The sequence below is a fragment of the Natator depressus genome, chromosome 18 (assembly GCF_965152275.1).
Source record: "Natator depressus isolate rNatDep1 chromosome 18, rNatDep2.hap1, whole genome shotgun sequence".
Lineage (NCBI taxonomy): Eukaryota > Metazoa > Chordata > Testudines > Cheloniidae > Natator > Natator depressus.
The window spans coordinates 82,272-109,260 of NC_134251.1; the positions used below are offsets into that span (position 1 = coordinate 82,272).

Consider the following 26,989-nt stretch of genomic DNA (forward strand, 5'->3'; position numbering starts at 1 on the left):
CTTATTCAGCCTCTTTAAACTAAAAGCAAGGCCAGAAGCAAGATTATTATTGTTTGGTCTTTACCCTTTTTATTTCACATCCTCCTAACAAGGATCATCAATGACTATTAGCCATGATGGTCAGGGAAAACCCCATGCTCTGGATGTCCCTAAACCTCTGACTGCTAGAAGCTGGGACTGGATGACAGGAGATGGACCACTTGATAAATGCTCTGTTTTATTAATTCCCTCTGAATCATCTGGCACTGGCCACTATTGTGAGACAGGATACTGGGCTAGACGGACCATTGGTCTGACCCAGTATAGCCATTCTTATGTTCTTATCATGCTCCAACCCTAGAGCCAAAGGTACCACGGGATCCTACCCTGGCCTATCAGGAACAGGAGTAGATGGGGAGTACGTGACTGCACTGGAGCTTCCAATTCACAGCTGGGGCAAGATACTGGCAGATGCTGGCCTGACTGAGTCAGGACATCCTATAACAGGATTGGATCTGAGAAGGACTCAGGATTCCAGATCTGTATAGATAGCTAGGTCCTAGAGGAGGTCATATTGAGGTCCAGTCTGCAAAGTGTCTTGGGCTTGGCCTGAACTGTCCATCTCACCTTAAAAGTGGAGGACGTCTGCAGGGCCAGTACCACCAAAGCAGAGGGAGAATGATCCCTTCTGTTTTTATGCAGTGCACAAGTTGTTACTGTTCTTTCACTGCAAGGTTTCAGCGCCCTGGAAGCTCCCGATACAGTCAATGTAATCTTCCTGTAGCTCCAGGTGCACCTGTTCTGGAGCACAGAGTCTGACAGGACGAAGAGACAAAGGAGACCTGTTTTTAGAGAATTTATGGGGAGATTTGTCCCTCTTTTTGCGGGGTTGTTGGCCCTTGCCTTCCTCATGCTCCTGCTTCATAGTCCATTTCTTGAGGATTCCCACCTGTTGGGATGAGACACAGGAAGGGTGTTGCCCGGAGGCTCTGAATAGGTAGTTGGGGAGTAGGAGGGCCCAGGTTCCGAACAGAGCCTCATGGAGAGCTCCAGCACTTGAATTAGTGGGATTGCCTGGTACACAGGGAGAAGCATGGCAGATGCCACACTTTGCAGGGATGTGTGCTTCCCCGAGGTAATACAGGCAGCTCTCATGTGGGTTGCTGAGCAGGAAGACCTGGGGGCTAGCCAGGCAAGGCTTGAAGCCTGGAACTTTGAGCATAAAAGGTATACAAAATGGTGGGGGAGCTGAGGGAATCCCCACAATCCCCACCTAACTAATTTTAGCACTAAAACTCAAGCTATTTACAACTTTGAACAACTATTTACAATATTTACAGGTTTGACAAAGCAGAGCACTGAAGAGCAGAATCGGACATAGGAGGGTTCCATCCCAGACCACAAGTTGTAGAAAAGGAACTGGAGAGGCTGTCGATCAGCACCACTCCTTATGTCCTTGGTTGGGAGCACAAAGAGGCGCAGAGTGCAAGCATGGACCAATGGACACTGGTATTGAAGAATTTCCAGTACCCAGTGCACAAAGAGCATGCACACCCACAATGAATACCCATAAGGATCAACACCTGAAGAAGAACCTGACTACATATTTAATAAAACAAAGTTACAATAAGGCAGCTTTTCAAACGTAATGTTGCATCAACAAGTTAAAGGGGTATTGTCTACATGACATCAAGTCAATTCGTCTGGGATTTTCAAAGGAGCCTAATGGAGCTGGGCACTTACAATCCCAGCCTTAAATAATGGAGTTAATACGCCTGCCCTGAATGCCCTTGACCACACGTGGGTTTAGTCACATCTTCCTTTTTATCGTTTTAATGTCTCTTTGCCCATTCCCAATTGCTGTGTAAAAGTTTTTATTTGTTTATGTGAATCCGACTTTACACTATCAGCAAATGCACAAAAGCAAAACTGAAAAGGAAAGGTTCCCCCATGCATTCTGCATCAGTTCTATTAATCTGTAGAAACAAAAAAGACAGGAGTGTGACTTTTTAAGTTGGTGTTCCTTTTAATCAAGCCTTCACATTGGTTTCCCTATCCGTTCCACAGTGGTAGGAGATGGATGATTAGAAAGGGGAGCTCCGCTCTTTACACAAAAATATCCCGGTGAAGAATCAAAAGGGAAGAAAATGCAGAAAATGCAGTAGATTTGTGAATAGTTATTCAAGTGTGGAAACTGCACATCCAGACAGTTTTCACAACAGGCCAGGTTGCTAGCTACTTGTTTTTAGTTAGATTATTAACTGCTGCTGCCTACATGAAGAAAGCAAACAGCAATGAGGAATACTGATTTGCTTCAATGTTTTGCAAGGACATGAAGTGACACATTAGTACGGATCAGCTGCAGTAGTCTTTAATGCAGCAACACAGCTTTATTTTAAAAAAGAAACAACTCTACAGTAGGTTCCTTCTCACACCTTAAGTACATATCACCATCATTATCCTTTCTAGACCTCTCAGTTTCTTTGGTAGCCAGGAAGTAAGCTCCAATATGTTCAAATACTCAGTCCAATACCACCTTTAAAACATCAGGACTCAAGTCTGGGACATCAATGGATATCCCATTTTTGTGGATTGGATATCATTTAGTTGGCAGCTAAAGCATAAATGCTGCACAGCCATTACCACAGGAAGTAGGGAGAGGGAAAGTTACTTTTAGCAAGGGCATCTAAGCTCAAGAACCATACCTGATTTTTGGACATGATACAATATACATCACATCGCATCTCTGGTCTCCTCTCAGGAGAATTAAGACATTTGTATTCCCTTTCTTCCTCACTGCTGATGTAAGAGGTCCAATCTGTCAGCCCCGGAGACTGAAAATCCTCCATTTATCCCAAAGAAGCAAGGTTCCCTCACACTGCCTTGGGAGGGATCCACCTCTAGGAGTAAGGAGAGAAGCCCAATTCTCATAGCCATTCACTCTTCAGCCTCTCTGTGGTGATTTTAGGTAGACAGCAGTCCACTAACAACTGTGATGACTATAAGACCAGCCAACAACTCTCCAACACCACCTACTATAGAGAATTCAAAGACCACTCTGTATTACAATTCACACAGGAATTAAAGGAGATCATCAAATCCTTCCACAAACAGCTCCAAGAAAAAACTCTACAACCTCATCCCCCACAAACATAACCCAGTGATCTTATACATACATCCCAAGATATATAAACAAGGGAACCCAGAAAGACTCATCATATCTGCCCACAGCACTCTTACTGAAGGAATATGAAGACTCTCAGAAACCCATCCTCAAGCCACTCATCACAGAAAGGGCCAGTTTCCTAAAGGACATAATTGACTTACTCCAGAAAATCTAACATTAACTACCTCCCTCAGAATACTGTCCTTGCCACCAGATGTCATATCCTATACATCAACATCCCTCATCATGATGGTATCACTGCCTCCCTCCAATATCTATAAGACAATAGACAACACTTACATAGCCACACCAAAAACTTTAACAAACTCACCCATTTTATCCTTATCCATAACAACTTTACATTTAACACTCTGTCCAAACCATGGGAACAGCCATGGGTACTATGACAGCTCCTCAATATGCTAATTTCTTCCTGGGCCACCTTGAGGAAGAATTTCTCAACAAATGCACCACAAAACCTATGCTATACCTGAGATTTATCGATTATATTTTCATCCTCTGGACAGACAACCTAAACTCCCTCAACAGATTTCCACCACAACTTCAACACTGCCACCCACACATCAAACTCTCTTTAGAACACTCCCACACCAGCATCAACTTCCTGGACACCACGATCAGCTTCAGTAATGGAAGCCTACAGCCAACCATACACAAGAAAGCCACAGATCACCACACACTTACCTCCACAGATCCAGTAACCACCTCAGACACACCAAGAAATCTGCTATCTACAGCCAGGACTCAGATACCATAGAATATACTCTGAAGAGAAAGTCCAGGAAACACACTCTAAACCACTTTAAAACACCTTCACCAGACACTACATCAGAGAAGTCGAAAGCATCATGGAACAGGGTACCCAAATACCGAGGAAACTTGCTTCAACATGGACCAAAAACCCCCCAACCTCCCTTTTGCGACCTTTAAATAGCCTCCCAGACTCACCAAGCTCATCATCAGACCAGGTCACACCAAGTCGAAGTAGCACCAGACTCTGCCATCACAACAAATACAAAACCTGCAGACATCAACACCCCCCCAAACACACCTTTCAAGATCCATGTATCGTAAATGTGCCTTGCATAATGTGTGATGTACCTCAGCCAGTGCATCCAAATGCCCCTACTAGAACTATGTGGGTGAAGAGAGACAACCACTATGTTCTCGAATGAGCTCTCAAGGGGAAAAAAAACAAAACAAAAACCAAAACACTATCCATTTGTGGGTGAACTATTTTTGCAAATATCCATATCTGACTTTTCAGTCCTCATCCTCAAAGGAAACTTGCACTCCACCTTCAAAAGAAGGCCCTGGGAACATAAATTCATAACTCTGTTAGACACTAAAAACATTATGGACACAAAGACACTGGTTTTATGGCTAATTACAACAATTTGTAACCTACTAACCCTCTTTTCCTATGACTGTAGAGGTACTATTGCTAAAATCATTTTAAATGGTTTCCCTTATGCTTAACAATCTGCCCCACTTGGTATTTAGCTGTGACACTGATTAATTTTTCCGGAGCTGAAGAAGAGCTCTATGACACCCGAGAGCTTGTACCTTCCATCAACAGAAGTTGATCTAGTAAGAGATATTATGTCACCCACCTTGTCTCATTAAGAACTAGACAGACCAACTAAATGCTTTCTCACAGCTAATTTTTTCCTATAATAAAATATGTTTTACTGAATATATTTGGGAAAGAAGGGGAAGGAGCAGCTGTTGGGTACCTGGTTTTGGGCCATACTGCATTTCGTATAATATGTTTTTTCTTGTATTCTGCTGGGCACCTCAAAGGCCTTTGAGACAATATTTATTATTAAAACTGATATATCTTACCTTTCTGTCTCTGGATTTCGGAACAGCTTTCCCTGCATTAGAGACCACCACAAAACTCCCAGAGGCTCCCTTTCCTTTCACCTATTTTAAAGAATAATTTCCATTTCAGTCTCCAGTAAGCAATAAATTAACTTTCAATAATGACCAGTTGAGAAAGGCTGTAGTATAATGTGCCAAAGATTTAGACTACCTCTCGATTGTGCACCTTACAGCGACACAGGAGAGCTCTTCTGCAAACAAAATAAAATCACCCCCAATGAGGGGTGGTAGCTTTGTCGGCAGGAGAGTGTCTGTCCACACCAGCGCTTTTTGTCAGTAAAACTTTTGTCAGTCAGGGATTCCCCCCCCCAGACAAAAGTTTTACCGATGAAAGCGCAGTGTAGACATAGTCTTAGATTGGAGCCCTCTATCTTAGCCACAGAGAGCTATGGTGATTTTAAACAAGAAGGACTGACCTTTCTGTAAGATTAAGGAGCTAGTTGGTAACAAAAGGCAATTATAATAGCATAATCCAGGGGTTCTCAAATGGGGGATTGGGACCCCTCAGGGGGTCACGAGGTTATTACATGTGGGGGTCGTGAGCTGTCAACCTCCACCCCAAACCCCATTTTGCTGCCAGCATTTATAACGGTGTTAAATATATTTAAAGGTGTTTTTAATTTATAAGGGGTGGGGGGTCGCAGTCAGAGGCTTGCTGTGTGAAAGGGGTCACCAGTAAAAAAGTTTGAGAGCCACTGGCATAATCTGTTTGCCTTGAGCAGATGATCCTGTGATGCTGGAAATCTGATGTTGCCAGGACAAAACATACTTTTAAATTAGACATGCTGATGCAAAAGGTGAGGTAGCTAAACATACGGTGAAGACATGAGTTGTTGCAATGCCATAAACCACAGTTCACCATCAAAATACAAACAATTGTATCTTGTACAGAAACTTACAAAGTATGTGGTTCCTAGAACAATGCTGACATCCTGTCAATGATCAAAGAAGCAGAGACAAAGGTATAGTAACCTTCAAGAGGGAGAAGATGAGCACCCAAATGACATGACTATTGAGTGCCTCACTATTAGGTTAATATGGGTATTTTCACCCACCTCTGCAGTGCTGCTCAAAGTGGCTCTTACCTGTCTGATGACTCCCCTCTCCAGTTCCCTTTTCAGTGCTTGCTTTAGAAGATAGCCTCTCCTCTCAAGTTCCAGGGAAGGGTACTTGTGTATAATGTATTTACGTATGGCAACCACGGATGCACCACTCTTTTGAAAGCATGCCTGAAACAGAACCAATAAGTTAGCAAACCAAGTGCAATAGACCTACCTCTCCATGGGACCAGAGGGGTAGAGATTAACTGTTGCATATATGACAGCACAGTGGCCCAACATGCCAGGGCTAGCCTTGGTCCCACATTGGTTTCAGAAGCAAAGAATAGCACTAACGATATCGTATCTTTCTACCCTTATAGATTGACTGAACAGCAAACATGAAAATAGTGTGGTAAACAGGTGGAACACTCTCTGGTCCTGTGTTACAGAGTAGCAATTTATGTTTTAACAGAGCTAGTAACTCCTTACAGCAAAGCAACAACTGCACAACTGTTAATATGTTCCACCCACGTCAGACCGAGTTAATCATTGGTTACTGAAGTACCATATATATACTCGATCATAAGCTGGTTCGTTTATAAGCCGACCCCCCCCCCCAAGATGGATAAGTAAAAATAGAAAATTTTTATGACCCATTCATAAGCCGATCCTATAATTCAGGGTCAGCAAACTTTGGCTCCCCGGCCATCAGGATAAGCTGCTGGTGGGTCGAGATGGTTTGTTTACCTTGAGCGTCGGCAGACAGAGGCAAACCTATGTAAACAAAGCGTCCTGGCGTGCCAGCTGCTTACCCTGACAGGCCGGGACAGTAACTAGTGGGGAATTTTTTTTCGGGGGGCGGGGGGGGAGAGAAGCTGGGGGTCAGGGGAGTAACCCCTGTAACCACCCCCCACATGACCCCACTCCTAGCCCGGGACCCCCACACTCTCCTCATCCCATCCCATCCCATCTTATCTGGGGAGGATGTATCTGGCCTGGCTGGAGCTGCTCCGAAAGGCTGGGCAGCGCGGCCGCAGCCTGCTCTGACAGGCCAGACCGGGTGGCACAGCCGCAGCATGTTCCAGCAGGCTGGGCCGGGCAGTGCGGCTGCAGCCTGCTCTGCAGGGCGGGGCCGAGCAACATGGCTGCAGCCTGCCAGCCCCGGAGCTACGGCTGCTTCGGAGGCTGGGGGGGAAGAGCAGCGGAGAGATTCTGGCCCCGCCTCTTCCATTCTGGCTCTGCTGCCTCTCCTTGCTCCCTCTGTTGTGGGGAGGGGCTGTGTCCCATCTCTCCCTCTCTATACCCGTTGATAAGCCAACCCCCTTCTCTGGTGCTTCCCTTTTTTACTAAAACAATTTCGGCTTATGAACAAGTATATACGGTAATTGCCAAATTTCCACTCCCAATTTTTTGCCTTGAATTTTGAGAGTGAAACTAGCAGGCTAAAAACAGAAACTAAGCTACAAATTCATATTTTAAAGTTGCTTCTTTCAGAGATTCATGTTTAGGATACCAAGTGTTACTTTAAAATATTCTTAAGTATAAGAGCTCTTAAGACTATAACAATACTATAATTCTGCTTGTTTTGTAGCCCAGTTGTTATCCTAAATCAATTACTAAAAAAAAAAAAATCTTATTTTAAAATCAATTAATCGGTAGTTCCAAGGGTTTAACTTGATGAAACTCTGGGTATAAAGTCAATTTGCAGGTCTAGATAGATTTAGGCTGACTGCCCACATGTACAGCCATGTAGCACGGAATGAATTTAACCCACACAGAGCAGAGTTATGAGCCTTAGAATCTACACCGTTACCTGCCTCTTCTAAATAACAGCCAGCAATCTAGGATTTATAGCAACCTAGAGTTTAGAGCATTTCTTCTCTCTTCCTCCAATGGATTTGGACGAAACTTCGGTAGACTGCAGTGGCGGGAGAGGTAGAGTCTTTTGCAACCAAGGCTGGTGGAGCCCAGACTCCCTGTGAAGGGAGTGTGCATTGAGTGAGTTCTAAGGGGAAGGTGGCACTGTTACTGCTACAAAAAGCCTCTTGGGCCACAGCCAGAAGTGGGGATGCAGTAGACTTAAGACCACTGCCATTTTTGGACTTAATTTGCAGTATTTCAATCCATTTTGAGCTTTGAAAAAGCTTTGAAAGAGACACATAGCAAACTGCTGTGCCAATCAAAATAAATCCGGAAGAACACAGCTAGAAGCAGAAGCACAGCAGATTGGTTAACTGATGTCAGCAGTCAACCAAAGTCAATGCAACAGTTTCTAATGAGTTAAGCAGGAAGAGGTACAAAATCTAGACAGAGAAAAGTTTGTCAAGAGCCCCCCTCAGTTACATCACTGACTGAGAAATAAAACTCAAGTGCCAGGAGTCAAGAATGTAGTAGGAAGAGGACCTGAAACATAAGCCCTTGGATCAGAGACCTAGTATGAGGCCTGAGCTAAATAGTGGTCAAAGCTTTGCTGATATAAAGCAAAGTCAGGCGGATATTGGCAAGAAACAGGGCTGATATTGCAGAAACACACATTCCTAAGTGGTGCTAGGCACAGGCCATGCATGCAAACACATTCCAGAAGGGTGGTACCAGAACACCTCGACACCAACACATTCCTCAAAAGATAACAGGAACATGCTAACCCATCTTGAAGATAAGGCCAACATAACATCATGATGGATAGAGATGTTTTGATTGAACCAACAGGTACACGGTAATTGGTGGTGGTCAGCTACGTCACAGGGTGGTATCTAGGCATGTCAGAGGGCAGTAACTAGTCACATCAAGGGGCAACAAGGAACTTGTTTGTATCTGTGTATAAAGATGTATCTCAGAGGGAGTGTCTTTGTCTGGCCAAGGGGAGAATGGAAAGTCCAGCCATTCACTGAGCCAGTCCATTGTCACGAGCACATATGTTAGTGTACCATTGAGCCAGGGCATTAGCACCGTTCATCGGCAATAAACCTGACCAAGTTCCTTTGCTGAAAACCGAGTCTGTGGATTTAATGGGCAGCTCAATCAAATTCTGCTATCTCCGCAGAGCTGGGACGGGGGGGGGGGGGGGGGGGGAAGAGAGAGAGAGAGAACGAACATGCGCACAGACACACACACCCACCCACCCCCGACATCTGACCACATGGAATTTCTGTCACCGAAGTCCAACAGTATACAATGTATTACAGCGAATGGCACAACTATACTACAAAAGGAAGTTTCTTTTAAAAGTACAGTATTATTCATGTCTATACAGAAAGCTGACCTGAACACAAGGGCACATCACCACAGCAGGATTTCTGGACCTCCTATTATGATTATTTTTCCCTGCCCCACCATCGCAGCAGCACGGTTATGTTAATACAGATACACGATCTCTTGCCTTATCTACGCACTTATAACATACTCCTTGTAGTATCTGAGGAGCGACTTCTCCATGCCTTAACACATGCTGAAGGTGATTTTGCTTACCCACAGTCAGAATTAAGTATATATTAGTCCCAAGAAAAGAAACTGAGGATACCACTGTGAAGCCTAAGAATCCTCAGATTCATAATATATTTTATATCTGACCTACAAACAAAGGGAATGAAGTCTTCTACTTGCCTTGATGGCCTCAGTTAAGATAGCATCCATCTTTGGGCGCGAGGAGGCAGCCATCTGTGTTTGCTTCTGTGCTCTAGCTAGCTGGCTAGCAGAAAGGGTTGCCCATGAGGGAATGGTCTTTTTCACTTTCTTCTCCTTTTCTTTAGACTGATCCTTCTCACTTTAGGGGAGAGGGGGAAAAAAAAACAGTGACAGTAAGACAACAAAAAGAAAAGGAGTACTTGTGGCACCTTAGAGACTAACCAATTTATTTGAGCATAAGCTTTCGTGAGCTACAGCTCACTTCATCGGATGCATACTGTGGAAAATACAGAAGATGTTTGTTTTTATACACACAAATCATGAAAAAATGGGTGTTTATCACTACAAAGACAACAGATATTGCACCAAGGCAGCCCATGGAGCAAAGAGGCAAAACTCAACCCCCCCCCCCCCCCAAAAAAACAAAACAAAACAAAACAAAACAAAAATCTCAAAAGGTTGTCTTGAAAAGGAAGGGCTTTTAAAAAAAAATAGGAGGAGGGTAAGTGGATACAGCACTGAGGACTTTATATTTAACGTGATATAATTTTGAAGCATAGACTGTGGTAGTTCAGTGCCAGAGGATAAATCCAAAACCCCTCAAAAGACCAATTCATTTACTGCATAACTAACAGACGTGTTCAAGACCAACAAGGACACAAGGAACTAGAGATCTGCTCTTGTCCCTTCAGCCAAAAGGATTCACACAGTATACCACAACTTTAACTCTCCTTTGGACAACACAGGGTTCCAAGACAGAATGGAGACCCATATCCAGGCCAGGTCTACCCTACAAACTTTTGCGGACATAGCTATGTCAGCAGGGGTGTGACGTGTAACCAACACAGTTGTACCAGCAAAAGTCCCTAATGTAGATAGTTATATTGGCAAACCTGCACTTCTGCCAGTGATGCTTGGTTAGCTTTTGGAGTGGGAGGTTGTGAGAGAGAGAGAAGAGACACGATACCTAGAATGAACTATGTGAGCAAAAGTACAGTTTTATTAGAATAAGCTGTGTCCACACTGGGAGCACTTTGCCAGCAGAGTACTATACCTACACTGTCATAGGACTCCTAGTCTATACCTAGCCCCCCGTGATGGACAGTCAGAGTTAGTCAAAAGACAATGCAGAAAGCTTTGCACTCCGGATAACACCCTTACAGCATACTAACATGGCATATGGGTTGTTCAGTTAAACTTCTGTAAGGGCTCTGCCTTACCAGGGAAGAGGCAAAGTAACTGTCATAAGAAGGTTACAGGAATATTACCGTATAGCACATTTAAAACACTAACTTAGCAGTCTAGCAAAACTGATTTTGAATTGCAGCAAGGATTTATTTCAGTTCACTGGAAAGTGGCAGAAAAGGAAGAATTATTTGCAACCACAAGTGGGGGTGGGACACCAGTTTGGAGCAACCTCAAGGCTTCTCTTCTTGGGAAATAGCATCAAGTAGAACAAAACACTTAATTCACATCCTGGGAATGCAGTAATAGAACAAGGTGCTAACAGTGGAGCCCCTTACACAGAATCTCTGTGATTAGGACAGGAAAGACAGGTTGCCTGAATATTATTTCCTACTTATTTACATTTGTGGGATTTGCCCACAGCCCAGCTGAGCTTTGGAATCTTCTTGAAAAGCAGTGCCTGTTGGGACCACAAGTAAGCATTCTGTGCCCCGAGAGTACACACAGTTCCCATCCTCTTCAGTGCCTTCCTTTTCACAACTAGCTGTAGATTCTCTGGGTACGGACAGGAGTTTGTGTGTACGTACATCCCACAAACAGGAATATGCAGAACCACCTCAAAGATGAATTGCTCATTTCAGGTCAGCAGTCAAGTGACATAAGTATATCCCTCTCCCTGTACTAATGGAAAACAAAAAGATGGACAATATGTTCAATATATTCAGACTAGCAAACCGGTTTGCAGAAAACATGTATTTTCCAGGCAAATCTGGTTTGCAGGGGTGTCAAGGTTCCTCCCCCACTCTGAACTCTAGGGTACAGATGTGGGGACCTGCATGAAAAACCTCCTAAGCTTATCTTTACCAGCTTAGGTCAAAACTTCCCCAAGGTACAAAATATTCCACCCTTTTGTCCTTGGATTGGCCGCTACCACCACCAAACAAATACTGGTTACTGGGGAAGAGCTGTTTGGACACGTCTTTCCCCCCAAAATACTTCCCAAAAACCTTGCACCCTACTTCCTGGACAAGGTTTGGTAAAAAGCCTCACCAATTTGCCTAGGTGACTACAGACCCAGACCCTTGGATCTTAAGAACAATGAACAATCCTCCCAACACTTGCACCCTCCCTTTCCTGGGAAATGTTGGATAAAAAGCCTCACCAATTTGCATAGGTGACCACAGACCCAAACCCCTGGATCTGAGAACAATGAAAAAGCATTCAGTTTTCTTACAAGAAGACTTTTAATAAAAATAGAATTAGAAATAAGAAATCCCCCCCGTAAAATCAGGATGGTAAATACCTTACAGGGTAATTAGATTCAAAACATAGAGAACCCCTCTAGGCAAAAACCTTAAGTTACAAAAAAGATACACAGACAGAAATAGTTATTCTATTCAGCACAATTCTTTTCTCAGCCATTTAAAGAAATCATAATCTAACACATACCTAGCTAGATTACTTACTTAAAGTTCTAAGGCTTCATTCCTGGTCTATCCCCGGCAAAGACAAAATGTAGACAGACACACAAACCCTTTGTTTCTCTCCCTCCTACCAGCTTTTGAAAGTATCTTGTCTCCTCATTGGTCATTTTGGTCAGGTGCCAGCGAGGTTACCTTTAGCTTCTTAACCCTTTACAGGTGAGAGGAGATTTCCTCTGGCCAGGAGGGATTTTAAAGGGTTTTACCCTTCCCTTTCTATTTATGACAAGGGGAAAAAAATTCCACACAAATAATTTCCTGGGAAATGTTATCTGATACTGGATCAACCCAAGGAATGTGTTCCACCCCAAAACAAAATACTCAATTTTGTATTAATTTACTTCAAAAACAGCAGCGGCATTTTGGCTCCCATCCTTAGTTTTCAAGAAAATTTTAGTCTTTTGTCACTAAGATCCTTTAGAAGAATTTTTCCAAACTTCCCCTGCAATCCCACCCCAATTCCAGGCATTCAGAAAGGATATGTCTTACTCCTTTTTGGTTTCTTCAGCAGACTTTGCTTCTGCCTTCTCACTCTCTGGTTCTTTTGGCTGCTCTGTCTCACTGGATGTAGCAGGTGGAGTTTCATTTTCTTGCTCCTCTCCAGTAGAAGCAGATTCCTCAGAGCTGACTTCCGGGTCTAATGAAAAATTTGGAAATACAAAAGTCTGTATCCAAAACAAAACTGTATTCTTTAAAAAAAGGCATAGGGAGAGTTTATAAACACACCCAAAAGCAGCCGTTTCCCCAGATAGTCTCTGTGAAAAACTCAAATTATCCATTTAAATTAAACTTTAAAAACAGTTCTATTAACTTTTTAAAGCTCTTCAGTATGTCGTGATTAGCAGTCAAATGCCAGAGTAAACTTCAAAACAGACATTACATAAAATTCTCAAACTGGATTAAGTCAATTTTCTCATTTCAACCCCCCTGCACATCTCCTTTTCCTAGACTATGGAAGTTTACTATCATTGTGGTCACTCAAGTGAGATGCCACAGAAGAAGCCACTATCATTTCTGTTTAGTGCTAACACTAGATGAAGTGGAAAAGTTTTTGCCTAGACTGAGATGATCTCTGGCATCCTTGCACACCTTTTAATACTGAAGAGACACTGTCAGTTAAAATTTGACAACATTTAGATACATAAAAACAAGTTTTTGGAAAACCTGAAATCAATATAAACGTACCCATCAGTTCTTTTGTTTTCAAGAATAGGTTTGATCATGACCAACTAATGTTTTAAAAACATCAGTCTTTGTTTATACTAAACAGTGGCACTGAACATTTAGGTAACATGTTAACATTTTTAAACTAGTCATGCATGATTCTAGACAGGGCCCGAGAGTTTACAGAAGTGTTGGCAACTGCCTTTGTCTAACACACAGAGATGAAAACCAATGTCAGAAACCAACATTCTAAGAAAATGAATGCAAATAGTTGAGTGCATGCCTTATAGGCTAGACAACCCATCAAATAAAACTCCAAATTAATTATATCTTGACTTTAGTAAAGCTTTTGATATTATCTTGCATGACCTTCTCATAAACAAACTAGGAAAATGCAACCTAGATAGAGCTACTATAAGGTGAGTGAAAAACTGGTTAGAAAACCTTTCCCAAAGAGTAGTTACCAGTGGTTCAGTCATGCTGGAAGGGCATAACAAGTGGGGTCCTGCAGGGATCAGTTCTGGGTCCGGTTCTGCTCAATATCTTCATCAACGATTTAGATAATGGCTTAGAGAGTACACTTATAAAGTTTGCAGATAATACCAAGCTGGGAGGGGTTGCAAGTGCTTTGGAAGATAGGATTAAAATTCAAAATGATCTGAACAAACTGGAGAAATGATCTGAAGTAAATAGGATAAAATTCAATAAAGACATATGCAAAGTACTCCATTTAGGAAGGAACAATCAGTTGCACACAAACAAAATGGGAAATGACTGCCTAGCAAAGAGTACTGCGGAAAGAGTATCTGGGCGTCATAAGCTAAATATAGAATATTAGGGTTGGAAGAGACCTCAGGAGGTCATCTAGTCCAATCCCCTGCTCAAAGCAGGACCAACACCAACTAAACCATATCAGCCAAGGCTTTGTCAAGACGGGCCTTAAAAACCTCTAAGGATGAAGATTCCACCACCTCCCTAGGTAACCCATTCCAGTGCTTCACCACCTTCCTAGTGAAATAGTGTTTCCTAATATCAAACCTAGACCTCCCCCACTGCAACTTGAGACCATTGCTTCTTGTTCTGTCATCTGCCACCACTGAGAACAGCCTAGCTCCATCCTCTTTGGTACCCCTCTTCAGATAACTGAAAGCTGCTATCAAATCCCCCCACTCTTCTCTTCTGCAGACTAAATAACCCCAGTTCCCACAGCCTCTCCTTGTAAGTCATGTGCCCCAGACCCCTAATTATTTTCATTGCCCTCTGCTGGACTCTCTACAATTTGTCCACACCCCTTCTGTAGTGGGGGGGACCAAAACTGGACACAATACTCCAGGTGTGGCCTCACCAGTGCCAAACAGAGGGAAATAATCACTTTCCTCCATCTGCTGGCAATGCTCCTACTAATACAGCCCAATATGTCATTGGCCTTCTTAGCAACAAGAGTACACTGCTGACTCATATCCATTTTCTCATCCACTGTAATCCCCAGGTCTTTTTCTGCAGAACTGCTGCTTAGCCAGCCGGTCCCCAGCCTGTAGCGGTGCATGGGATGTTTCCTTCTGAATTACAGAACTCTACACTTGTCCTTGTTGAACCTCATCAGATTTCTTTTGGCCCAATCCTCCAACTTGTCTAGGTCACTCTGGACCCTATCCCTACTCTCCAGCATATCTAACTCTCCCCCAGTTTAGTGGCATCTGCGAATTTGCTGAGGGTGAAATTAATCCATTATTTCAACTGTCCATTCGTTACCTGTTTGGATGGAAAGCCCCTAACCTACTCTAGTTACTCTATGTGCTATGGAAAGCCATCTTCCCTCTCCCTTTAAGAAGTGTGCTCAAGTGACTTTCTGCTAGGCATATTTTTCTTTTAAATTTTGTGAATTAAAATTATTAATTCTAATGCTGCATTAACAGCTATTTTTGCTTTAATTTCCTTTCTGCCATAAGAAAGAGGGTAAAAGGAATCAGTGGGATTAACTGAATATGACATCCAAGAATAACATTGCCAAGAAATTCAGCAGAGGTGGCATGATCAGAGATGCAACGTAAATCAATCTTACAAAGAGGCTGTGTGATGGGGCAGCTGCCCCTCACTGGCTGACCAAGGGTTAATAGCAGCCCTTGAGTGGCTGTGCAGAACCCAGCCAACCAGAGGAAGGCTTAGAAGCAGCTAATCAGGGCCAGGCTGGGCCCTATAAGAAGGGCTGCAGGGCAGAGAGTAACTTAGTCTCTCCCTGGAGACTGAGGGAGAAGGGCTGGCTGCCTGCAGAGAGAGAAGTGCCTGAGACAGAGCAGTGCTGGGCAGAGTCAGGGGTGTAAGCGCAGCTCCAGCCTGGCTGGCTCCCAGACGGAGACCTTGATACAGGGGCCAAGTAGGTGCTGGGACTATGGGGAAGCGGCCCAGGTAAAACAGGTAGCGACAGAGGGGAAGGAGAGGCAGTGAGTGGCTGCCAGCTATAGGGTCCCTGCATTGGGGTCCAGAGTAGTGGGCAGGCCTCGCCCCCACCCCCTCTTTTGCCCCACTGGCTGCTGAGGGAGGTGGTCAGCCAAAGGACTGCAGTTCGCCATTGCAACGAGAGACTAGGTGAAGGACTGCTGGTTCCCCCCAGAGGCAGGGAGACAACGGAGTTGGGGCACAGCTGGAGGGCCGTGCCCTGAAGAGGATGCTGTGGTCCGGGAGTGACGTGGGTCCCCAGAGTACAACGTGTTACACCTTGCTAAACTGCACAGACCATCAACAAAAAAAAAAAAAGGCAGAAAAAGAGGAAGTTACTCACCTTGTGCAGTAACGATGGTTCTTCAAGATGTGTGTCCCTATGGGTGCTCCACTTTAGGTGTCTGTATGCCCATGCATCTCTAATCGGAAATTTTTGGTAGCAGTGTCCCGTTGAGCCCGCGCATGTGCTCTCCCTCCCTCGTGGTCTGCCTCGAGGCTATTTAACACTGCACGGGCGAACCCCCCTCACTTCCTTCTCTACCACAGAGCCCTATAGAGAACTCCAAAGTAGAGGGGAGGAAGGCGGGTTGTGGAGCACTCATAGGGACACACATCTCGAAGAACCATCGTTACTGCACAAGGTGAGTAACTTCCTCTTCTTCTTCGAGTAGTGTCCCTATGGGTGCTTCACTTTAGGTGACTCTGGAGCAGTACCCACCACTGGAGGCTGGGACTTCGGAGCGGAGTCTTTTACTACAGAGAGTATTGTGGAGTTGAAGATGGTGTCAGCGGCCAAATCTTCAGTGATTGCATAATGTTCTGCGAAAGTATGGACAGAGGCCCCAATCATTGCTCTATAGATTGGGGAGAAAGGGGTATCCCTATGGAATGTGATTGAGGTAGGAACAGATCTCATGGAGTGCGTATGGATGGAAGCAAGTTGCATCCTTGCTAAGTGATTAATGCAACTAGAGACCCATTTGGATAGTCTTTGAGGAGATATCACAGAGCTTTTGGATCTTTCTGTGGACGAAAGGAAGAGTTTAGGGGATTTCCTGAAGTCCTTAGTCCTGTCCAAGTAGAATGCTAATGTCCTTCTAATATCTAGCATATGCACAATTGTCTCCCAGTTGTCACAAATGTGGTTTTGGGAAAAAACAGGGAGATGGATCTGTTGATTCACATGGAAAGTGCAGAAAAAGTAGGGAGAAACTTGGGATATGGCCTTAGAGCTATTTTATTTATTTTATTTATTTATTTTTGTAAAGACAAAGGCTGTGAATGATGGGTGTGCCATCAGGGCGACTATTTCTCCTATGTGCCTAGCTGAGGTGATGGCAATTAGAAATGCTGTCATCATGGACAGGTATAAAGAGAGAACAAGTTGCCCTGGACTTGGAGGGAGGTCTAATCCAAGCCCTGGGAAGTAGATTAAAGTCCAGGCTGGAGCGGGTGGTGTCACATGGGGGAAGAGAGTCCCAAAGCCCTTAAAGAGTCTACGCATTAGTGGTTGAGCAAACTCCAAGTGGGAAGCCATTTTCGCCATGAGATGTACCTTAAGGGAGCTGAGTGAGAGTTTAAAATGTAGTGCAAAATAAGAGGGAGGAAAGATGAGGTTGGGTCTGTCCATTTGGAATGGTACAAACTTGGAGTCGTTTCCATTTTGTAGATGGGTATGTGGAGTGGTCAACTTGTGGTTGTATTGCAACATGTGTTTCAGCTTATCAGAGCATTCTGCTTCTAAGCCTCGGAACAAAGAAAGATCCAAGCCTGGAGGTGGAGGACCCATGGGTTGGGGTGAAGGGTCAGCCCATTGTTTTCAGAGACCGGGTGAGGAACAGGCTGACGTCAGAGGAACAGGAGGGCATATTGCCATCTGCGTCAGGTAAGGGAGCCAGACTTGTCATAGTCAAGAGGGGCAATCACAATAACTCGTTGAATTTTCAACAGAATCTTCGATAGGGTAGGAAACTGGGAAAAGACATACAAGTGGGCCCTGTCCGCTGGGAAGATGAGGGCAACTGCCAGTGAATGTTTCCCCAAAGGGTGGCTATATCTTGCAGCACCTGTGAATTCAATATACACTCATTGTCGTGAGAAAATTCCAACTGAGACTGTTGGTTATCCCGTTCTGTATCCCTCGTAGACAGACAGCTGAGAGGGGCACATTGTGAAGGGTGTATCAGTTCCAAAGTTTGAATGCTGTCTTGCAAAGGGAGGGAGATCTGGCAGCTCCTTGGCAGTTTATACAAAACATACAGGTCACATTAAGTCCATCATAACCTTTGTGTGTTGTTTTTTGATGAAAGGCAGAGTTTGTGCACAGGCACTCCTGACAGTCCCTAGCCCCAGAAGAGTGATATGGAAGGTCATTTCTGTGGAAGGCCATTTGTCCTGAACCTTGTTGTTGTGTAGGTGAGCTCCACAGCATATTAGGGAGACATGGGTCCCAGGGTGGTGAATGTGGGTAGTGAGAGGAGCGCTCTCACTTGTACTGCATCAGGTTGATGCTGATAAAGTCCAGTCACTGTACCGGGGTCAGTATGCCACTGCAATGAAGTGAACCTTGGAGACTACCCTGTGTGGAGCAGTCTGTACCTATAATGATCCTGCCCCAAAGGTAAGCAGTAGGAAATCTCCTGTACGACGGTTGTATTGAGATATGGAAGTAGGCACCCTGTGATTTCTAGCCCCGAACTTAATCTCTTTGCTCTAGAGCTGGTCCTAACTACTGTGAAGTAAGGTAAGGTGACTTCTGAGTGGCGTGACAGGTATATAGATGGCAGCTGATGCTGTAAGGTATCATTGTTCAGGCCCCTGACCAGCTCCTCAAAGTGCTTATAAGAGGCAGTTTGAGAAATCATGGACTGGGGTGCAGACTGTTCTCACTTTTGAGCCCTGGGCCTCTTACACTGTGGCTCATAACAGCACAGAGATGGTGAATATTGAGAAGATTGATCTGTGGTGTGGTTGAGAGGTATATCTTCTCTTCTGTTCACAGTGTAGATTCCTAAGGAGTGTAGTGCAGTCCGAGAATCCTTCAGGATGTGGAGAGAAAATCTGTCTTCTCCACAAAGAGTTTGGCCCTTCAAATTGGAAGTCTGTAGCTCTTTGGGCAATCTAGAGAGGTGTAGCGAACAAAAAACAAAACAAAAACAAAAACCCACAACCCACCTCAGTACCACTGTCATGGAGACTGGGCGGGCAGCTGTAACAGCTACATCCAGTGGTGTCTCTAGGACTGGTCTGGCTATTAACTGACCTTCTCTAAGAATGGTCTGAATCTATTCTGTTTGTAAAAAGAAAAGGAGTAATTGTGGCTCCTTAGAGACTAACAAATTTATTTGAGCATAAGCTTTCGTGAGCTCACTGGATCCGATGAAGTGCGCTGTAGCTCACGAAAGCTTATGCTCAAATAAATTTGTTAGTCTCTAAGGTGCCACAAGTAGTCTGTATTCGCAAAAAGAAAAGGAGTATCACAGCTGCTACTCTGAAACCTGTTCTTTTTGTGTTTCCAGTAATGTTTCAGAAACATCCTGGGTTACCCAAGATTAACAAAATTGTTTTGGCCATGAGAGTTTGGTAATTTATGACTCTAAACAGTAATGTTGTTGATGAACACGCCATCTTGCGAAACCTGATCATATGGAGTTGACTTGGCATTATGTTGCTTGCTTCATGCATTAACCACATCCACTATGATGGAGTTGGGTTGCAGATGTTGAAAACTAAGTCTGCCTCTTTGGATAGAGATGTAGGGTTGTTTTTATTTACACTCTGTTGCTGGGTGGTACGATGGAGGCTGGCTCTGCCAGATGATTTTGGTAGGATCTAGAATCAGCTCATTAATTGGGAGGACAGTTCTAGATGAGAAGGTAGTGTGCAGAATTTCCACCAACTTGTGATGTGTATCTGCCACCTCCCGTAAGGAAATCTGCAGCTTGTCTGCCACCTTCTTGGTAAGATCCAGAAAGTTCTTAAATCTTCACCTAGTGATGAGGGGTGGGCAGCACAGTCTCATCTGGGAGAGATGAGGAGAAGTGTGCTGAAGAGGAAGCTACCTCTTCAGGTGTGGGTTCCCCCCTTCCTTCCTGTTCTGAAAAAGCTCTCTCCTGCCCTGGCTCAGGTGCCAGGCTGTAGCAAACCATCAGGTGGACTCTCCCTGAGGGACACCGGAGACGGTCGCGCCATGTGTGTATATGCCTGAAGAGTTACAATATGGCCTTGGGAGGGAGAGGCAGGAAGGCAGGCATGGGCGGTTGGAGTGATGGAATTGGGGATGACCCTTATAGTGTGGTGGTGGGCCACCTTGAGGGGCCAGGGAATGACCTCCTCCTGGCCAGTGTCAGATTAGTCAGTGGTTAAGGGTGCCGCTGACTGGGGTATTGGCAGTATACAGCCCAGTTCTAAGAGTGATTCTGGGTGCCGGGATGTGCTAGATATTGGGGTCCTGGTACCAAGTAATGGGGATTGTGGTTCTTCCCCAATCATCAGGTCTCCAGGGTACCAGAGCTCACGCAGTACCATGGGTTCATTTGGTACCACAGAGAAGGGTCCGTGGTACATTGTCAGTATTGATAGTTGGGCAGAGCACTCCCTAAATGAGAGTTTTGCCCAGTACAAAAAGTTTGTTGGTGCCACTTTTTTAGAGACGGTATCGTAATTGTCTCTCCCTGGGTACTGAGGCCACAGGTCTCCAGAGTATCAGAGTACCTGTGTTACCATGGGCTCATCCGGAACTCCAGAGGAGTGTCTGTAGTCGGTATCAATGGTTGGGAAGGTGCAAAACACTTCCTAGATGGGAGTTTTGTTGCATCTGGTACCAAAGGGTTTCTCTAGGCTGCTCTTTTAGAGATGGTATGGTAACTGTCCCCTCTCCTTAGGGGACGGTACCCTTGCCTCAGGGCTTCTGTGTTGATCTTTTAGAGATGGTATGGTAACTGGTGCAGTAGTTGCCCAGAGTAGAGCTCAGAGCAGCACAAAGCTTACAGAAGTCCCTTGTCAGTGGGAGAGCAGAGCTCAGAGCAGGGCAGAGCTCACAGCAGGAGGTTCCTCTGCTGGTATTGTCTTATGAGGTGGCCGCACTGGGGAACACCCCTCAGGCTGGCTAGTTGCTCGGAGAAGCCTTTCCAGGGGGAGTCTGCTGGTGACTTCTCTCTCTCTTCTCCTCTTCACCACTCGACCCCTTTTGAAGTGAAGGCTCCGGGGTCAACACCCACCGGAGTCCCCTGCAGACTGAAGTGTTTTCTCTATAGGGAGGAATTTTCTCTTTTCTTTTTAAACCAAAGGAATAAAATAAAATAAAACAAAATAAAAAACACTTGCCTGAGTACTTTTAGGGAGACCACGAGGGAGGGAGAGCACATGCGCAGGCTCAACGGGACACTGCTGCCAAAAATCTCCGATTAGAGGTGCAGGGGCACACAGACACCTGAAGTGGAGCACCCATAGGGACACTACTCGAAGAAGAATGTCCAGTTAAGTCATTCAGCACCCTGTCTACACACCGTTCATCAGTTCCCCTTCTCAATCTCAAACTGCCTTCCTTCCACCAATGAAAGCCACATATCTCTACTTTCACCCTGAACAACCAACAGGCAATCATAACAGATCATGCTTATTGGTTATATGTTCATTCAATGCAGTAAAGCCACAACTCTATACTAATTATAAAACACATTTAGTTTGTATGTGGTGTGACAGGGTCGAGCCAGATGGCTATAGGAGAGTAACAGAAGGCAGATATATTAGCCCCAGGGTCAGCAGGTTCCTTTTCCCTGGGTAAGGTAACAGGGATGGTTCCAGAACAATCAGGAACCTTCTGGAGACAATTAAGACAGGCTGATTAGAACACCTGCAGCCAATCAAGAAGCTGCTAGAATCATAGAATATCAGGGTTGGAAGGGACCTCAGGAGGTCATCTAGTCCAACCCCCTACCCAGAGCAGGACCGATCCCCAATTAAATCATCCCAGCCAGGGCTTAGTCAAGCCTGACCTTAAAAACTTCTAAGGAAGGAGATTCCACCACCTCCCTAGGTAACGCATTCCAATGTTTCACCACCCTCCTAGTGAAAAAGTTTTTCCTAATATCCAACCTAAATCTCCCGCACTGCAACTTGAGACCATTACTCCTTGTCCTGTCATCTGCTACCACTAAGAACAGCCTAGAGCCATCCTCTTTGGAACCCCCTTTCAGGTAGTTGAAAGCAGCTATCAAATCCCCCCTCATTCTTCTCTTCCGTAGACTAAACATCCCCAGTTCCCTCAGCCTCTCCTCATAAGTCATGTGTTCCAGTCCCCTAATCATTTTTGTTGCCCTCCGCTGGACTCTTTCCAATTTTTCCACATCCTTCTTGTAGTATGGGGCCCAAAACTGGACACAGTACTCCAGATGAGGCCTCACCAGTGTCGAATAGAGGGGAACGATCACGTCCCTCGATCTGCTGGCAATGCCCCAACTTATACTTCCCAAAATGCCATTGGCCTTCTTGGCAACAAGGGCACACTGTTGACTCATATCCAGCTTCTCGTCCACTGTAACCCCTAGGTCCTTTTCTGCAGAACTGCTGCCGAGCCATTCGGTCCCTCGTCTGTAGCAATGCATTGGATTCTTCCGTCCTAAGTGCAGGACTCTGCACTTGTCCTTGTTGAACCTCATCAGGTTTTGGCTCAATCCTCCAATTTGTCTAGGTCCCTCTGTATCCTATCCCTACCCTCCAGCGTATCTACCTCTCCTCCCAGTTTAGTGTCATCTGCAAACTTGCTGAGGGTGCAATCCACACCATCATCCAGATCATTTATGAAGATATTGAGCAAAACCGGCCCCAGGACCGACCCTTGGGGCACTCCACTTGATACCGGCTGCCAACTAGACATGGAGCCATTGATCACTACCGGTTGAGCCCGACAATCTAGCCAGCTTTCTATCCATGTTATAGTCCATTCATCCAGCCCATACTTCTTTAACTTGCTGGCAAGAATACTGTGGGAGACAGTGTCAAAATCTATTAAGGCAGGTTTATCAGGGCACCTGGGTTTTAAAAAGGAGCTCACTTCAGTTTGTGGTGTGCGTGTGAGGAGCTGGGAGCAAGAGGCACTAGGAGCGGAGAGTGAGAACGCGGACTGTTGGAGGACTGAGGTGTACAAGCATTATCAGACACCAGGAGGAAGGTCCCATGGTGAGGATAAAGAAGTTGTTGGGAGGAGGCCATGGGGAAGTAGCCCAGGGAGTTGTAACTGTCGCAGAGCTGTTCCAGGAGGCACTCTAGACAGCTGCATTCCACAGGGCTCTGGGCTGGAACCCGGAGTAGAGAGCGAGCCTGGGTTCCCCCCAAACCCTCCCAACTCCTGGTCAGACACAGGAGTCGTTGACCTGGACTGTGGGTTCAGAAAAATGGCTAATCTGAGGGCTGCCGTGAAGTTCCAAGGCGAGCAAATCCGCCAATAAGCGCAAGACCCACCAAGGTAGAGCAGGAACTTTGTCACAACTGGTGTCGTAAGTGGGATCTGGTGTCCACAGCGCAGCGGAAGGAGGAGGGTTTTTGGAAGGAAGGAAAAAGAAAAAAAAAAAAAGGGAGGTGATCAATGCAGAGGTAAAAAGGATGTTGGAACTGGGAGTCATCGAAGAGTCCCATAGTCGGTGGTCAAGCCCGACTGTGTTGGTGCCCAAACCTGATGGCACCACTAGGTTTCGTAATGACTTTCGCCGGCTGAATGAGAGATCCAAATTTGATGCATACCCCATATCGATGAGTTAGTTGACCGCCTCGGCAATGCCTGATTTTTGACCACCCTTGATTTAACAAAGGGATACTGGCAGATTCCCCTTGCCAAAGATGCGAAAGAACAGACTGCATTCTCTACACCAGAGGGTCTGTTTCAATATACTGTTCTTCCTTTTGGACTGCATGGGGCATCTGCCACCTTCCAGCGTCTTATGGACAAGCTCCTATGGCCCCATACCAGTTATGCAGCGGCATACCTGGATGATGTGATTATTCACACCCCCGACTGGGAAACCCACTTAGGAAAAGTGGAAGCGGTTCTGGACACGCTAAGACAGGCTGGCCTCACAGCCAACCCAGCCAAGAATCCTATAGGGCTAGCCGAGGCTAAATACCTTAGCTACATTGTAGGAAGGGGCATGGTCAAGCCCCAACTAAACAAACTAGAGGCTATCCAAAATTGGCCCCGGCCAAATCGGAAAAAGCAAGTCTGGGCATTCCTGGGTGTAGTGGGGTACTACCGACGATTATTCCCCATTTTGCTACCAGAGCGAGTCCCCTGACCTGATAAAAGCCAGGGGTCCAGACATGGTGAAGTGGACAGATGCCGCAGAGAAAGCGTTAATGGATCTACAGACAGCCCTCTGCAGTAACCCCGTGCTTATAGCCCCAGACTTCAACAAAGAATTCATTTTACAAACAGATGCATCTGAAGTAGGATTGGAAGCTGTCCTATTGCAGATGGTCGGAGATGAAGAAAACCCAATCCTCTACCTCAGCAGGAAATTCCTCCTGAGAGAGCAGAAGTATGCCGTGGTTGAAAGAGAGTGCCTAGCTGTGAAATGGGCCATAGAAACACTACGTTATTACCTTCTGGGACAACGGTTTACCCTTGTGACTGAACATGCACCCCTCCAGTGGATGCAGCGAAATAAAGAGAAGAACGCAAGGGTGACCAGATGGTTCCTGTCCCTACAACCTTTCCAGTTCACCATACACCACCGGGCTGGAAGCCACCATGGCAATGCAGATGGCTTGTCACGAGTACACTGCCAAGTTGCCCAACCCCGCAGTGTTGAGCGGGGGGGGGGGGGGGGTGATGAGGAGGAGATATGTGACAGGGTCAGACCAGATGGCTATAGGAGAGTAATTTTTTTTTTTTTGAAGCAGAAAAAAATTTTATTTGTATAACACTTACAAAGATCACCAAAAAGGATAAAGCAAAACTATGCAACAAAACAAAAGCAAACGCAAGGTATAACACAGCAGACTTCAGGAGGGAGAAGTGATCAGGCTAGCCTGGGCCCAGAGCGGGGGGCTTCCTCGACACTCGTGGTCTTCCACCCTCCTGAGTTGCCTGTTGGCCTAGAGCGGGGGGGGCTTCCTCGACACTCATGGTCTTCCACCCCCTCGAGTTACCTAGTGCCACGCCCAGTGTCACCGATTATTCCTCTCCTGAGAGTGCCCGACAAGATGGGCACGGCTGCGGGGTGGGCAGTTTGGGGGTGGGGGGACGTACATGACGTGTGATAGGACCCCTCCTAGGTGACAGTAATGATGGTATCCACAGCGGCAACAGCTGGGGCTGGGGTCTCTCGCTCTTCCCCTCAATCAAACGGTCAGACGGAGGGAACCGGACGGGGTCACCGAGCAGAGAACCTCTGACAGCGTCCACTGCTCCTCGAAGGCGTCAGGGGAGTTGGTGGACGCGGCCCAGAGGAACTCCGCCTGGATACGTGAATGTACTGAGGATCGGAAAACGGCCCTACAATCGCAGGACGCTTCATTGGCCAGCCTCTCCTCTCTCGTTTTATAGATGGCTGTTTTAGCTAGGGCTAGGAGGAGGTTAACCAGGAAATCCCGCGACTTTGTGGGGCCACGGATGGGGAGTGTGTAGATAAAAAGGTGAGGGGAAAAGTGTAGCCAAAAGCATAATAAAATATTCGTGAGGAGCCGGAAAAGGGGCTGCAGCCTGGCACAATCTAAATATACATGTGCCAGGGTTTCCCTCACGTTACAAAAAGGGCAAGTATCCGGGATGGGGGTGAACCACATCAAAAACACGCCCGTGCTCACAGCTCCGTGAAGGAGCCGCCAACTAATGTCCCCGACGGGCCTCGGGACCAAGGTGGAATACAGGCTGGCCCACCAGGGCTGCTCACCCTCCAAAGGTGGCAGGAGGCCCCGCCACTTTGTATCTGGGTGGGAACCAGGGTGTGGGCGTGAAGGGTGTGAAGCGTGAGCATGTATAGATGTTTCTGTGGCGCGATTTGGAAGCTGACCGGCTGCAGTTCATGCAGCCGGCTCGCAGTGAAAGGGTGAGGGGTTTGTTGGGATCTACGGGGTAGGGGCCCAATGGAAAGGGCCGGGGTAGAGGGTGGGCGGGGTGCGCCCTCGTGCAGGGCTCGGGTGAGATAAGCCTGAGCAGCGGGCGTCAAGGTGGCCTTCACCTCCTGAAGTATGCGCCGGGGGGTACGAGGTCTGGAGAGCCCCATGCGCCGAGTGAGCGTCAGGGGATCCAGCCAGTCTCTCCGGTCGTAGTCCAGGAGGTCTCCGACTCTCGTGACTTCCGCCAGGACCAAACTCTGGCGCACTGAGCGGGACTCCGCCACCCGCAGACAAAGCTGGGGGTTGTGTAGCAGGGGCTCCGCGAGGAGATCTGCTCCCACAGTGGCCACCATGGACCTGGTCATTGAAAACAGTTTCCAGGTCTGGAGGAGGTCCTGGTAGAAGACGGCAGCCTGGAGAGGTCTCGCGGAAAACCTCTTGGACAGAGATAAAAGAGCTGCCGGTCATATCGGAGCCCTTGGAAGCGGCGCAGGAAGGCGTGCGCCAGTATGCTCCACGTCGAACTACGGGCACTATAAAGGAGCCTCTGCAGGGCCTGGAGGCGGAAGACATGGACCTGAGTGTGCAGACATTTCAGGCCCTGCCCTCCCTCCTCCAGGGGTAGATGGAGAACCCCTGCAGGGACCCAGTGCAGTCCTGACCAAAAGAACTCCAGAATCGATGTCCGGAGGTTGGCCAGGAAACCCGGGGCCGGGACCAGGGTGTTGAGCCGGTACCAGAGCGTGGACAGGACTAGTTGGTTAAGCACCAGTGCTCCCCCTCGGAGGGAGAGACATCGGAGTAGCCTCGTCCATTTCTGGAGCCGCTCTATCACCCCGCCTTCTAAATTTTGCCAGTTCTCTGGCGGAGAAGGGTGCGTGGCAGAAAGGTAAACGCCTAGGTAGAGCAGTGGACCCACGCTCCACCGGATGGTCTGAAGCGCGGGTGGGAGG

The 26,989-nt window shown here is 46.3% G+C and overlaps 1 protein-coding gene across 13 annotated transcripts in view; it reads right to left on the reverse strand.

Annotated features, from left to right (window-relative positions):
• Positions 1-26,989, reverse strand: part of HP1BP3 (heterochromatin protein 1 binding protein 3) — a 77,215-nt gene that overhangs the window by 24,929 nt on the left and 25,297 nt on the right. For all 13 annotated transcript variants that reach the window (XM_074975064.1, XM_074975063.1, XM_074975062.1 and 10 more), the window contains 4 exons: positions 12,870-13,017; positions 9,694-9,853; positions 6,136-6,279; positions 5,012-5,092 (listed from right to left, as the gene is read on the reverse strand). In XM_074975064.1, coding sequence (XP_074831165.1) covers positions 5,012-5,092; positions 6,136-6,279; positions 9,694-9,853; positions 12,870-13,017 — 533 coding nt within the window. The remainder of the gene's footprint in view (positions 1-5,011; positions 5,093-6,135; positions 6,280-9,693; positions 9,854-12,869; positions 13,018-26,989) is intronic.